The 16,145-nt window shown below is 37.5% G+C and overlaps 1 protein-coding gene across 1 annotated transcript; it reads right to left on the reverse strand.

Annotated features, from left to right (window-relative positions):
• Positions 1-379: 379 nt before the first annotated feature.
• On the reverse strand, positions 380-10,105 carry EMC7 (ER membrane protein complex subunit 7). Its single transcript, XM_080595299.1, has 5 exons — positions 9,609-10,105; positions 6,786-6,905; positions 4,643-4,781; positions 4,033-4,113; positions 380-1,921 (listed from the first exon to the last, which is right to left on the reverse strand). The coding sequence occupies exons 1-5, from the start codon at positions 9,866-9,868 to the stop codon at positions 1,769-1,771; spliced, it is 753 nt and encodes a 250-aa protein (XP_080451425.1). The 5' UTR covers positions 9,869-10,105; the 3' UTR covers positions 380-1,768.
• Between the last annotated feature and the right edge of the window lie 6,040 nt (positions 10,106-16,145).

Raw genomic sequence — 16,145 nt, forward strand, 5'->3', positions numbered from 1 at the left:
CAGCCTGTCAGAACTCATTCAGAATACAGTTAAACGAGCTCTTAAGTTACAAATTCTTGAAAGGCAGAGAGCTGATTTAACAACTCACATTCACTGCCATAAACGCAGGATGGTTAATGCTTCTGACTGCATGCCTCCAGTGCTTACTTTGTGGAGGCTCTGGCATTTCTTTGATCCTTCTGTGAGTCAACTCACTAAAGCGTAACAAAAATCCAGCAGAAAGATAGACAATTTTCTGCTACGTCAACAAAAGGCAAAAATTTAAGAAATACCAGAGCCTGTATACAGCTGGCACCAGGATTACCCGGTTCAACCTGAGGGAGCACGTCCTCCTCCTGTTCATAAGATGGTCTACTTGTGAAACATCCACAGCCAAGGATTTCATTACCCAAAAAACAACATTGGTTTATTTCTCTGACATCTTCAAAGTTGACTTCATCATATAAACAAGAGTTACTCTATTGCAACTTTTACATTTCACAGCATGCTTTTAACTACATATTCTAAGACAATTTATAGCCCTAACCGGCTTGTGTTTAAGAACCTCAGAACAAATAAATGCATTAGAATTGATTTTGCTTAAGGTATGTTTTAGGCCAATGTTAAATACCATTTCTGGCATCAGATAACACATCATCCATACAGCACAGATATTTTTACCTAAGAACTTAGCTAATGTAAAAATGAACACGTACAGTATTTATGTAAAAATAAAGTTGCTAGTGAGGTGTAACAGGTACTGCTGTCTTTTTAATTTGCAAAATGTTAATGTAATGGAAAACAACCAGTTTTTCAACTTCCCTAAAGTTACCGGGTAGCTCAAAAAGACAGTACAGACAAAACAGGCATTCTCAAAGAACAAAGCTTTGCCAGACTTCGCATTCCTAGAGAGACAGCCATATACTTTGTAACAATTTTAAAACATGACTAGGACTTACCTTCCTATCCTACTTCAATTTTTTTCCTTTTTTTCCAATTTTGTTCTCCATTTGGCCACAAATACCAGTGATAAGATTAATACACAGGACACAGAAAACAGTAAGAACCAAGTGTTGTAGATGTGATACACACGGTTTAGAAAGGAAATAGCTAAGTTAAACATTTGTTATGTTATAAGGATACCAGGCCTTCGTAATTAACTTGATGGAACTCAGAAGACTTCTGAGAAAAGTAGGCTTTCCTTTTTTTCCTCCCCAAGACATGCTTGTAGAAAGTAAAAGGGAAGAGTAAAACTGAGCAGTAAAAGTGGCAAGCCCTTAAATTGAAGTGTACAGACAGTAATGTAAAAATAAAATGATTTTATATGTAACACCTGGCAGGTTGAGCAAATTACTTAATAAACCCACAACTCAATTTTGAAAGGAGGTTTTGTTCATTTCAGAAATCAACAAAAAATATAAAACATTAAAGCCATCTTAACATTGAACTCCATTTCTATTTTTTTCACATTGCCTTGCAATTGAGACATTAATTACTGTTTAGACATCATATAATTTATATCATTCTCTACAGAGCATTATAGTTAATTCAGTATTACCAATAATTTTATACATATACAGTACTGAAGCCATGTCCTCTTTTGCTTACTGTCAAGTACAAAGCAGCTTATATAGACTTAAAAAAAAAAAAAGCTACACACCACAGTTGTAGCATACCGTATTTTGTGCCTGATAGAAGTTTACAGTAGTGGCTTTTTGATATTTCAAGACAAATAAACATGATACCACATAAACAGTTGTGCAAACTCAGGCCTAGGAGGAGGACATAACTACCTCCTTTTTCCAGAACTACTTTTCCCTGCTTTACTGCTGCTACTACCAGACTTGCTGGAAGATTTTGAAGAGAACAGTCTTGTCATGAACTCAGAGACATCAGGCAGCTCATGGTTAGAATTCAGCATGTTCATTGACTGCTCCATTTCCTGCATGAAGAGATTAGATAACCGTAAGAGCTTGTAACAATTCCAGCTAGCTGTTTCTACGGCATCAAATCATATCACAAAGATGTAAAAACTTCTCAAACACTGTTTTACTATTTGCAGCCCTCCAAAGTTCACATTGCTACATATTTTTGTGCAACCACAGCCAAATGCCCAGCTACACCCAGAAACATAAAACCCCCAAACTAAAAGCACTGATGTATGGAAAAAGTAACCATGTCTTAAGCAGCCTTACAGGGCAACCAACTGATCAGAATAAAAAACAAACGCCTTTTTCTCAAAGAAAAAGAACATCATTAAAACACTTATTTTCACCATTACTTTCTTTCATTTTAAAATTTAAACTTTTAGTTAGATTTTCAGATCCATGTTTTCATAGATTTTGCACACTTCTGTTTTCAAATTTTGCCTTCCCAATTTAGTACTATTTATGCCAAGTCTCAAAGAAATTTTAGAATTTGTTTGAAAGAATTAGCTATTTTTATTGTACTAGTCTGTAATATCAAACTATCAGTGTATACAGCAGCTAATGAAATCATATAGCTACCTAAGTTTAATGTAACTTTAGAGTTTAGCAAAGTGGCTCTATGTGACAACTGATTTAAACAAATATTGAAATACTTTTAATAAATACAACAGCTGAACCACACATCCAGAATGTGATAATACTTACAGTAATCGCTAATTTAACATGGAATTGTCCTCTTGCTCTTCTAGTTACCATTGAGAATACTATTCAGAAAACAGCTTAAGCTGTTTTCAAGGTACAAAGCAAAAGCAGTTATGGCAGCCTTTGTTACTATTACGTCTATTCTACATCTACACTTAATACCTCCACAGCAAGCACAGTTACTAAATCATTAACTTTATATATAAGCTAGTACTGTGCTGATTCCATAAAGAAAAAACAAGCTAACCTGAAAAATATCATACAAACTCCAAAACAAACTGAAGTTGGACATATGCCTAATAACTTAATACATAGCCACGTAGAAAATGACATTACAATTGAGCTCTGAGAAACTACTTTCTCCTGTTCTTTGAAGGTAATTTAAGTTACAAGCAAGATTCCTTCAACTTACAATTTCTCCCTAAGAAAACATATCAGTCAGCTAATAAGAATTAAACCATTGGAACTTCTCATTGTTTATCATCAGAACAGCCTGTCTGTATGCACCACTAGACTGGTTGAAGACAAGTAGGAATAAACAGTTTTTAAAAATTCAGCTTCAAAGTTCAGCTTGGTTTGAAGAACACGACACATATCTGGCACATTTTCATATCTTCTTTTTCCCCCCCCCCCAATCAGAATTAAAGCCAAAAGTGCATTATATAGCTCTGATTTATTTTTTTTTTTTTAATATATATTAATTGAAAAAAAAAATGATTCGGACACCTATAAAGCACTACTGAAGACAGTGGTCATTTAAAGTTTATATTAAGCAAACCCTCAAAAAGCAGCCACCCCAGACAGACAAGTAATATTTCTAAAAATAAAAGAAGATTTAGCAAACACCTTGAATCTCCATTTTGTCCTAGCCTTCTGCTATTCGGCATTTTGCAGGGTGAAAAGGACAATAAATCAGATAATTTATTGACTACATTAAGACTCCGTATCATATACATTACTGTAACATCTGGATTTAACAGTCTTGTAAGCTACGTGGTTTTGCTTGATGGACAGGAGAACCCCACATCATATTCTTCATAAAACACCTGGCATTTAATAAATGATGTCTAAAAATGATGTGCTAGATATAAACATAGTAAAAAAAATACAGTGGAGACTTATAGAAAAAATAGCCTTTGAAAAGTTGTATTTATAGCTTTAAACAAACTTTGGAAAACACCAGTCATGCTGTAATGCTTTCAAAGTTGTGCAAAACAACTGAATTCTGTGTTGTGTCATTTAACAGCAAATTCATTAGCCAGAAATACTAGAACTCATTATTTTAAGAGCAATACTGCATTAAGTGAATACATGATGCCATTAAGACATCCTTGGAAGTCCAGTTTTGGCTTTTATCACTTTCCTGTACCTTAAAATTTTACTATCTTTGTTCTTTATGTCTGCAACAATTGAATCTACTTACCCGTCTCATATCAGGATCACTGGTGTTGACAACTTTAGGCAAAAGCACAAATATCAGTAATGGAAGAACCATCATCACCACCTACACAGAAAACAGTAAGTATTTCTTCAGCTTATGTGTTGCTCAAGACATTTTTAGATATCCTGACGTGAAGCTTTTAGCTAAACAGCCAGATTCTAGAACTACTGCATTCTGAGTCAGTAAACCAGTATCTGTAATCCAACTGTCAGGAAAGAAACCAGAAGTTATGTATAACAGATTTCAAACTTGGAGCACTCAAGTAAATGTTTATGTCTTTTAACTGTTATAATTACAATCCTGCAATGTGTTCATCTTTACCCGACTAGAACATCATGTTGTCAAAGGAACCAGGCTATGGGCTATTTTCAGAGGACACACATTACAGAATAGCTACCCAGGGAAGAAGAGGTCATAGAAAAACTTTCTATTTGTAGACAAGGAAAAAAACAAAACAAAAAAGACAAACAAAAAATAATCATCTCAGAAAAACAAACTATACGTTTTCTCTACTTTATTCTCTCTATTTCAATGAATTGCTATATTTGGATCCTTAGCATGCTTTTTACCTGCGTGTGCTGCTTGTACATACCATAGGGTTCATGAGGAAGTCTGTCCATCCCCAAGATTCTCTCTTTATGAAGTATGAAGGAGGTCCAGAAGATTTCATCTGGAGTGGGTATGGCAGCCTGACAACTTCAGAGGTTTTGATGTAATTCACATACCTTGCTCTAATGAACAAATAATAAATAATTAAAAATACATGCACAATCTCTAATAACAACAACAAAATTAGTAATATTCCAAAACAAGGTTTTAAAAACAGACTACAAAACTATCTGCTAGGCAGTGTCAGCTACACTTCACTTTTCATAAACTAATTTCTCTCAGTATCAAGTAACATATCAAATAATACTCACTTCATTTTTTTTCCCAGGCTAACTATTAAGCAGACTGAAAAGTTTAATATGGGAAAACAGACCTGTGGATTAGGAACACCACAACTCCCTGTTCATACATTATTTCTGCAAATTTTATTTTTTCCCCTTAATAATGAGCAAGAAAAAAAATACTCCACTTAAAGTACAGCTTCGAGCAACATAGCGCAGCTTAAATTGAACAGTTTGCTCAGGGACTACAACTGTTTATATGTGAAGTTAATATTACCTTTTCTCTAAGTGCATCACTTTGCATTTAACAATACTGAATTTTGTCCAGAATTTTACCACCTATTAGTTTGTAATGTCTTTCCATAATTCTTCAGTTAGACCTGCAGTTTAGCTAGTAACTTTGTACTGTCATTTAATTTTGTCACTATTCAACCATTTTTAATGATTTATAAATATATTATAAATATTTATCCCCTTGTGCAACTCCAGAGATGACTTCAGTCCATTACAAGAGAAATAATTTATTTCTTCTGAATTTTTAATCAAATATTCAGCCAAGGAATGTCTTACCTTATGGCTATGTTTTATTTTCCAGAAGTTTAAGATTTTCAAGTAGGTGTTATCAACCACGTATTATCCATACGCTGTTGCCTCCTTCAAAGAATTCAGCAGTTTCTTTTTAAAGGCAGAACTTCCCTTTAGAAAGCCCAACTGACATACCACATTTTTTTATGCATTTCCCAAATGTATTCCTCGTTATAGTTTCTGTGTGTTTGACTAATAGAGATGTCAAGCCTACTGATGTTTTGGCTCAGCAAACATATCCAAGCAATTTACTTCATGTCAAATTTGTTAACTCCTGTCCTCAGACACCAAAGCAATGCAAAGTGAGAGGTTATATATACTACCCTGTTTTTTCTTTATTTATTATAATTGCTGCCAATATGATACTACCTAACAAAGTATGAACATTATAAAGTTTGGAAAAAAAAAAGCAGAAATAAATTGTGCTATTGCTATCATTGTATGTAGACTACTTAGCTCTGGGTTTAGTTGGAGATTTCAATTTTTAACCTCCCCTAAAAATACTGTTGCTATGTTCATACTGGCCTTTGTACTCCTAAAATTTAACTTCATCTTTTATAAGACACTGAAAAAGACAAATTTCAAGTAAGATACCACGTATGTGCCTATACAAAGAAAAATGAACTACAAGCATCTTAATTTGAACTAAAAGCCCCCTATTAGATCGGGTAGTCATATTTCTATACGACTTACTGAAGAGTTTGCAGTTACACATAATTAAGTATCTCTGGTAACTATATATGTAGTCATAACATTAAAAAAAAGCTAACAATGTTGAAGAAATGCTGCGGGGAGGCCACTACTGGCACTTCCCAGTAATTGCAAGGATTTTATGGAGATGTAACAAAAATATTTTAGAGTTTACAAACAAGCTTGGCTCTTCATTGTGTCTAATCTTGACGTAACACATACCAGAAAAGAAAAAAGGAGGAAAAAAAAGTATTTCAAAGATAAAGCAGTTTACTTGACATCTGCCTAGATTTTATTTCAGGATAGCTGCGTGAGAAAACAGCAAAAGCAAAACAAAAGTCTTCTTTAATCTATCCATTATTTCTTATTTTAAGGCCATGAATATGAAAGGAAAAAAAGAAACCAGTGTTAGGATTTTTAAAAATGTACTCTAGAAGTGGTGTTAAAAGAAGCTGAAATACATGGTCTGAAATGCAAGTACTGGATCTACAGTACAGTTTACATTACTTTTTAAACTGTGCTGTCAGACACACAATAGATCAATACAGAAGCAAATCAGGAAAGGCTCACCTCATTTTGCCTTTTGAAGTTATGTCAACTCGAACAGGCTCAAATTTATGAGCAGGAGATACCACTTCTACTACGTAAGATCCTGAAGGTACATCATGAACCACAAAACTTCCATCTGTCCTGAAAAAATAACTGCCACTGAATTTCAACATTTGCAATGAATTTCAACCAATGCATGAGCGTGGTTGTTCTTTTTGTTTGATTTTAAAAGAAAGAAATTATCACTTCATACGATAAGTCTTTAAATAGTAACAATGACTAAAAGAAAAATTAAGATAAGTCATCACTCATAGTATCAAGCTCCCGAAGATCATTAACATGGGCCACAAAAATAGCAGAAATTACCAGTTACATTAAGGATTTCTTCATGTGCTTAAGCTATTGTCTTGCTTGAGGAATAATTCAAAAGTCTAAGTAAGATTTGAAATGGTTAATTTCATTTATTCAAATGATAGAATACATACAATGAAGTTTACTTTGCTTCGGTACTTCTGCTGGAATTAAAAAAAAGCAAAAACAAAGAAACAAATTGACATCCTACATTGTGTGGGAAGACATTAAAGATGACTCGCAAAGCACAAAAACTGTGGTTTGTGCCCTTACTGCAAAATAGTGATTTTTAATTTTAATTGCTTCTTTTAGGACTAGCCCACGCTGGAAAGCTATCACAACAAAAAGGAAACTAAGAGCTCTGAACATGAACACAGAAGGGGTTTTCAGACAGACTGCTTTTATTTTAGAACATGAAACTTCAATATTCAGTGAAAATATTAGAGAAAAGATACTTGAAAGATTCAGCACCAGTTGCCATCAAATTAAAGTACAGAAGCTTGTTAAGTTTCCTCCTACGTGCTTTCCAGAAGCTTCCAAGAAGAAAAACTTTGTGTTCTCTACTGTTCTAAAATTAATATAAAAGGTACTTCCCCTAAAAATAAGACTCAAAGTTAAGACCAAATAAGTTCTTCAAAGGGGAAAAAAAATAGTAAGACCCAACACATTAGAAACTCACGTCACCAAACAAATAAATGAATCCTCTTGAAAGTGAATTTTGTCCATCTGCCGTTCCTACCAGTTCTCTCTCAAAGATCCACATCACTTCCCACCACCAAAACAGAAGCATATAAACAGTAACATGTAGGTAGGTTTCTCTAATACTTTGTGATGGTTTTAACCACTAAAAATGCTTAATTGCCTCCTTTTGCAACTGCTTTAAGGGTTTTTCCCTAGGAATTCCCTTTTAATTTTTCTATTCTATACAGTATGATTGTGATAAAATTCAAATACAGTTTTAAATTGAGATTTATTCACACAGCAAGGCAAATTCTCATTTCTTATATTGGTATGAAATACTGCCATTTTTAGGAAGAAAAAAAGTTGATTATTCACTACCTTGGAGAAACCAATAAGGTTCATAAAAATGTTACTTAGAAGTAACTTTATAATGCCAAATAGTTACTTTCCTCTTTGTGATAACTGAACTGACATCCATTTTAAATTCAAAATTTGCCCGAGTGATGGTGACAAATATATCCTGATATTGCAAATTATTTTATAAATTAATAATTTGCTTATTACAAGCAAACAAAACATGACATCAAACATTAAAGCTTTTTAGCCAAAGCATACTATTATTTTTGCCCAGTGTTTACATATATGTTTATCAAATTGAAAAACTCAAACATTAATTTCTTGGTTTTATGTCTTATCTTATAATCTGATAAATCTATCGCTAACTGTATCAAATTAATGTAATTAAAAGAGCTTGATAACTAGTTTACACTGTCGTAAGTACGGTATGCTTTTAACTAAGATTATTTCTTTATAGTTTGGACAACTCCAGTTCCAATCCTTTATTTTGAAAGTCATCAGCTCCAGGAAACTCATCGGCTCCATCATACATAAATATAACGCAAGTCTCCTACAACTTGGTTGTACTGATCTATCAGGTGCTACATAACAAGATTCTATTAGCTTTGCAAAGCAAAATTTGTTATGTTAGCCTATAGGCAGTTCCCAAGGTCAAAGTTCAGTTCAACTTTTACTACAGAGGGAATAATTAGAAGTGACCGGTATTAATGACTTCGTATATCTTTAATTCCATGTAAACCTTCTTAACCTAATACATGACTTAAAGAAGCAAATGCATTATACTGCATTAAAAACACAGATTTTAAAATTAGTGTTTACTGTTAAAACTTATTTAATTAAAAAAATATGTTTAATTAAAAAAAAATAATTTAACTTTTAGTCCTGAGAACACTTTCTATGTCTGAGTATCTCCAGATCTTTAAGCGATCTGGATATATCTACTGCTACCTGAACTGAGTGAGGTAAGGTGATGTTTTATAGCTTCCAAGTGTGACTGCACCATCTTGTATGAAGGACATACATGCTATAAATACACTTTTAAATACCTTTCCTTCGTACAGTTGAAAGGCTTCTTACAGGCGCTGTAATGTATAACTACAGCTGCAACCTTCCACCACAAACATTTCTGCATAGTGAATAATAAATGCTTAAAACAGGGCGTTTAAGAGGTTGCAGAATCTGTGTTCACAACAGTTCAGAGCAATCCCTGTAGTGCCTCGATGCATCTGAATCAAACACCGAGGTGCTCTTTACACCTGAACTGTTCCAATCTCTGATACCTCAGCAGCCAACAGCCTCAGTCCCCGACCAGCGGCCGCAGCCCGAGCCCCGGCGGCGGGCAGCAGCCGCGCCAGGAGGCCCGAGGCCCCCGACAGCGCCGGGGAGGCCGCTCCGGGCCCCGCCGCCGCCATGCTGCGGCCGGCCCCCGGCCCTCCCCTTGCCCCCGCCGCTCACTTGAGGAAGCCGACGTGCTCCTCCCCGTCCACGAGCACCCGGGCCCCCGCGATCCAGTCCTGGGGCTTCACCCCCGGCACCACGGCCCGGCCCTCGATCTTAAACCGCTCCCCGGGGCCCGCGCCTCCCGCCGGCTCCGCTGCCCCGACCGCCTCCGAGCCCCCGGCGCCGCGGAGGAGCGGCGACGCCAACAGCCACAGCAGCGCCAGCGGCACCGCGCCCGACATGGCCGCCGGTGCCGCCATCGCCGCCGCCGCCATGGCCGCCGCCGCCGCCACGGCGCATGCGCCGAGCGCGACGCGACGCGACGCGCCCCTAAGGCTACCCGCACAGAGAGCCGGGCGTTCAGCCCGCTGCGCGTGCGCAACGAACGGCGGGGAAAAAGGGCGGACGCCGCGCGCTTGCGCACACGGGAGGGTGAGGCGCCGGCACTTGGCGTCAGGAGCACTGACCAATAGGAGCGAGCGAGCTGCTGGTTGCGCGCAGGGGGTGGGGCAGGGGGGAGGGCGCTGTCCCCTCAGTCAGCGCCGCCTCCAGGGCGGGCTCCGTCTGAGGCGCCCACACACCCTGCCCACAGCGGCCGGCAGAGCCGTCCGTCGCTGCGGCGAGGGTGGCCCCGCAGCCTCTTTTTATTTATTTATTTATTTATTTTTCTTTTCCAGTCTATGAGTAAAAAGCTAAGATGATTTGCTATTGAAAATGTGGCAGGACACAGATGTGAAGTAAAAGAACATAAGCAAATACGTACTGCGTGGGTGCATCTTCAGTTACAGAGGGGTCTATAGAATTAACACATTTTAGTTTTAAGTTAAATTCTGTTATCACTTGAATCAAGCACCCCTCCCCCAGGAAAATATTACATAAAAGCTTTCAAAAGCAAGAGAAGATCTGTCACTAAATCAAGGCCTCAAGCATGTTCCTTCAACCCACTGTACATCAACGTGGTTCGTTTCTGACGCTGAGCGGGAGCTCCCTGACAGTGCCCTAGCACAAAGCGCTCATAGTTTGTGAGCAGTTTCAGTGGAGAAGCCAAGAATATGCTGTAATACCCAGCTTGCCCCCATTTCCCCTTTGCATAGCATGTCCTATTATGTCATGCTTACTCACCGTCACGTTGTGCCTACACCTGCCTCTTTTACCTGTGTTACTTAATGTCAGAGTTAATCACTGAACACATTAGAAATATTATTTAATTATTAAGCATGATTACCTTCAGAGATTATGAGCCTGTCCCTCAGCTGATACTCCATGAAAACACTGTATTACACCAGACATGACTCTGAAATGTCACTCCATGTGAGTGGAATAATGTGAATTATTTCTCCAGCTCTATCTTTGAGCTGCATATTTCTGTTTTGGATAACTAGGAAGATTAAAGAGGTTTTTCTGTTACATAAAATCACAAAATCTAAGAACACTAGCAGTTTTGGAGGTAGAAACGTAAGAATTCTAGAAATTGATGTTAGAAAGTAGCTTCTCTAAATTACATCACTTTCATTGTCACTTTTTAAAGATTTTGTTAATAAAAGAGGTACTTAAAATCACCAAATGGTAGGATTTGTGTTAAGGAAAGATGGAAACAGTACTATTTCCAGTATAACACCAGAAAGACATCATTTCATACAGACATCTCATATTACTAGTTTTTATATGCAGTTATGTAGAAATATTACTTCTTAGATATCTTTGAGGAGCTGTATTGGGATGCTCTCAGACCACATAGAGTGGTCCTACCCCCTAGTTTTAAGGAGTTCTTCAACCATAGATTTGTAAGTACCAAACATAAAGAGCTAAATAATTTATTTTTATAGTTTAGATAATACAGTTAATTAAGTTTAAAGCCTGGTGAACCCAAATAAAAGAAAATCACATTTGTTATTTCACACTCCATTTAATCTAAGAAGCTTCTCTCTGTATCACCCAGCTAACAAACTGACAAGTTACTTAATCTCTTGTCTAGGACCCTATCCCCACATAGAAATTCTCACCTTGGGCTCAGCTTTCAGATATATACATTTGTTTTTATATATGCAAAGCTTTTAATAGCTATAATGACATGCAACCTTTTTAATGTTAGGTAAACAGTCCTGCTCTCACTGTGCAACTTCGTTATATATTAGAAGCTGTATTTCATACAGAAACATTGGTTACCACATTTTGAAGGGTACACAACTGAGAAAGTAATTCATTTGGTTGATAACTGCCTTTTCCATTAAGATTAGCTATAATTAGCATTGAATTTGAGTGGATTGCACAATGATAGTTGTGAGCTTTGATATCATGATGTTGTAGGTGTTTGCCTTCTAGGTAAAAAGAACAAAACACAAAACAAAGTAGTACAAGTAGAAACAAATAAAAATATCCAGGTATAAATTTATCAAAATAACATCAACTACTTCTTTTCTTAGCACTTTATCTGGGAGGTTCTATCTACTTTTTTTCTGGAAGAAGTGTCACTATTGCCAAAGTTCTATCTGTAACCTTATGTCAAGTGAATGCCTGATCAGAAGACAGATAAAACTGCCAAGCAACAGTTTCAGTTCACTTTGAAACAACAGAACCATTTCATCAGCTCCTGAAAGCGCAATGGAGATTAATCTCCATGCTTTGTATCTATCTCTTCATTGATGGATTCACTCCCTGAGTAACAGCTACCTAGAAACTGGCAAGTCCCTGGTAATTTCTGCCCTGCTCACAAGCACATTCTCACTTCTGTCTGGTTGGGTTACTTCAACCATCTGTCATTAATTCTACAGATCCGTCAGCCAGATGGATGAGAGCTGACAGTCCCTAATGGGTTGAACAAAGAGGAGGTCTAGACTAATGTAATGTCCTCACATTGTTAACACTGAAATCCATATCTCCAGATTCTTGTCACTTTTGGTTTCACGTACAAATTGAAAAGCAGAGGAGATGCACTAAATCCCTCTGAACTCTCTGAACGCAGCATAAAAATCCATGAGTATCATAGCTGTTTACAAAGAATTGTGTATCCTGGGATACTGGTGAATAGTCTTAAGTTGCAGGGAAGTTTGTTCACCCAAGAAGAAAAGAATTTTACCAAAATGTATCACTTAGGACTTATTTTTGTGCTGAATCTTTCACAGTCTGAATGCTAGCAAAACTTGCTATATACAAATTTTGCTTATAATTCACCATTAGCAAAGCATTTTCATGAACTTCAGTTCACCTTTGAACATTTCAGTGCAATCGCTCTGAACACTTCTCTTTCCATGAAGCTAGTAGCAGTTTGGCTAATATTTAAATAATTTGCTTTTGGAAATGAACAAGATCCTGTAAGTGATGCCGGTTTACTTCAGTACACTGGACTTCACTGTACCACAAACAGCAGCAGCCCAGGATCTGCTTCCTGTGTGATTCAGCCAGTCATATGCAGAGCTGTTGACTTGCAGCAGACAAGCATGGAGCAGCTTCGGTCATCTGACTATTGTCTTAACCACATTCTTTGAGTCAGTCCCCTGACTGCTATACAGGTATTGAGGCAATATCCAGTATGCCCCAGCATCCCAGATAAACAGTGCTGGTTCACAAATGTTCTGTGGAACCAAAGACATGGACCTGACTGAGGTGAAGAACAAATAAGAATTAGGTGTGCCTCCCAAATGCAGATAGAATTTTACACAAATGAGCATACGGAACACTTTTTTTTTTTTTTTTAATTTCAAACAAACAAACAAGAAAAAGAAAAAAAGCAAGCATTTTAGTAATGTGTTGGTGAAAAATCCTGCAAGGAGCAGGAAGAAAGAATTCTTTATTACAAATTTGTATTACAGTAACAGAATCAAACTCTACAAATTTAGAGTTTTAGCACTGTACAATCCAATAAAATTCTTGTGTTCGAGAGTGCTTTTTTTTAATAAAATAATCAGAGCTAAAAAGAAATCATACTGCCCACCCAAGCAAGCAAATCTTTGAGAATAAACGAATGGAAAGTAGGTGGAAGAATTCAGCATTAGGTCGCAGTGAAAGGCCACTGCCAGCTAACCCCTTCACTGAGCTCTCTCCTCCTCACGCACCTTTACCAGATCTAAACGCAGAATTAACAAAAATTGCACAGCGTGTTTCCTCCAGTATTACTTTTTTTTTTTTTTTTTTTAAATAAGAGGGTCATACAAATATTGTAAACTGGAATCATTATGCCACCTACTGGCAATTTTCAGCGCTACACCAGAAACATTTACCTGGTGTAAACGTCTTTAAGGTGAGAACACAAGCAGAACGAGTATTGCAGTCTGCACTCAGTGACAATGTTTGTACTGTCCTGAATGTCAGATCCCCTGAGCGGGTCCTGCTTCTGGCTTGGGGCAGAAAGACATGCTAGCCACGTCTTTATGTGCTCTAGAGTACCAGCCTGCTTCAAAATGATTTGCCTGCATGTGCTGTGGGTTGGGGCATAGAGCTCTTAGCACCCTGTGAACCCTCTGAACAAACTCTGCACCTCTAACACCTCCATCCCCACAGTGTGGTGCTAGCATGTACAACTGAAGGATTTCTGTCAAGAGCTAACTTTTGCTCCTTTTTGCTTTCACCTCAGGTTGACCAGACAAACTTCATTGGGAACTGTTGAGACCCAGGTGCCTCCCCCAAGGTTTTGCTGTATGCTGAAAATCATCCAACAAAAACTAAGTCATGAAACACATTTCTTGCACTCTGGCACCTTAAATTACCAACTTCCACACTGTACAACTTAGTGAAGAAGCCTCTTTCTCCTTTCCTTGAGGACTTTTGCAGTTGGATAAGCAGCAGGAGAATGACCCAGTGCTCCAATACTCAGGATTAATTTACCTTGCTTTCCTAGCAGGGACTATTCTTGATACTTCTCTTTCAGGTTTACCTTACCTCCATTTTCCACCCCCAACTTCAGCACTTATAATCAGGAATTATTTGTTTCCACCCTCCTGGTAATATATATCTGGAAAAGGATAATGCTTTAGTATAGTAATTTTCGTAAGTGTGATTAGCAAATGCTGACATAGATTGATGGCCAGATGATAGCCAGCTTTGTCTGGTTGCAATTGACTGAACTCAGACTTAATTCCTTGGGGGAAGAAATTTAATCATTAGTTTAAGTATGAGGAAAAGAGTTTGGACTTTTTTTTTTTTTTTTGGAAAAGAAGCATTATTTCCTTGCTGCAAAAAGGTCCACATCCCATCTTTGCAAGCAGAACAAATATGGGTGTAACACGATGGTAACCTGGAAGATGTTTTTACAGTGTTTTGAATTCCTCATCTGCTCCTGTTTACTACAAAAAACATGCCTGCGTCTCTGTTAAGCATTACTGTGCATAAACCACGCAAGCAGTGTGTTGAAGAACTACAGCATCCATTAAGCTGACTACAGAAGAAGCAACGCCACACAGAGCAGTGCTACGCATGCGCTCAGATTCCTGTGTTGTGGCTTGTATGAACACCACCTGTAATCATTCAGTGTCATTCACTGCTTGAATGTGTCATTCAGTGCTCGAATGACAAATTGCTGTGACGTTTGGTTTCCAAAAATAAGGATTTTCCACTGTTCATATTTCTTGGTATGCAGTCTAAATGCCGGGCTGTTTATTTCAACTGATTTCTACCTACGTAATGCCACAAGGTGGCCTCTACATAACACAGCATTATCGCATCCCTTACAGAACCACGTATGAAAGTATTTTTGTTTTTTCTTTACTGCACTACTGGTAATCTAGCACCACAAAATGTCATTCCTTCCTTTGTATTTCAAGCTGAAGAAGATTTTCACATGCTTTGTAGAGTGGGTTCGCTCACATGGAAGGTATGACCCAGGGAACACCTCGGTGGGATGTTCTGCTGGAAGAGAACTGTATTCAGTAACCAAGTAAAATGTTCTGTCAGATGTGCAAGGTCTCTGCCTTGGGAAATCCTGTGTCCGACACGTGAAAGGCTGCTGTAATTCACACAGCCTTAAGCAGTTGCTTAAATTATACTACAGTTGCTTCTGTGCTAGGAGAAACTGAAGAAAGAAAGGCCAGAAGTGGCATCAAGTTAGCAGTGTATTTCTGGCCTACCGTGAAATTTTATGCAATTTTCAAGATGGTTGACCAAAGACCACTAAAGATTGGTTTGCATCATTTCTAAGCCCACTCTTCCTTTATACATATCTATATATTTGTTTTTTACACTTTTATAGTGGGATTTAAAAGCATAACAATGCAATTGGAACCAGATCAGCTTTTTCCAGATGACACACATTTTCTTTGGTGTATTAAATAAACTACAAAAACTGATGCAGTATCTACTGTTAGTAAATCTGGATTGAAACTAACTAAAAAAGAACAAAACTTGAACAATCATATTATTTGACAAAGCAACAGAAACTAAGCTTGGCCTTCAACTCATTCTTCAGCTAAAATAACAGAAAATTACAGTGTCTCTGAATTCACATGGCTACTTCTTGATCTCAGAAATGAAGAAATGATTCTTCTGTGTCTTGTTTTTCCTGAAGCATTAGCTACTCTGCTAGTCATCTTCATCAGTAGTTGTGGAAACACTTTAAGTACA

This window comes from Anser brachyrhynchus (genome assembly GCF_964034855.1).
Source record: "Anser brachyrhynchus genome assembly, chromosome: 5".
NCBI lineage: Eukaryota > Metazoa > Chordata > Aves > Anseriformes > Anatidae > Anser > Anser brachyrhynchus.

Coding starts and splice junctions, on each gene's coding strand:
- EMC7 (XM_080595299.1), bottom strand. CDS start 9,868: ATGGCGGCGGCGGCGATGGCGGCACCGGCGGCCATGTCGGGCGCGGTG. Junction 6,906..9,608: donor GAGCACGTCGGCTTCCTCAA/GTGAGCGGCGGG, acceptor TTATTTTTTCAG/GACAGATGGAAGTTTTGTGG. Junction 4,782..6,785: donor ACTTCAAAAGGCAAAATGAG/GTGAGCCTTTCC, acceptor TTTGTTCATTAG/AGCAAGGTATGTGAATTACA.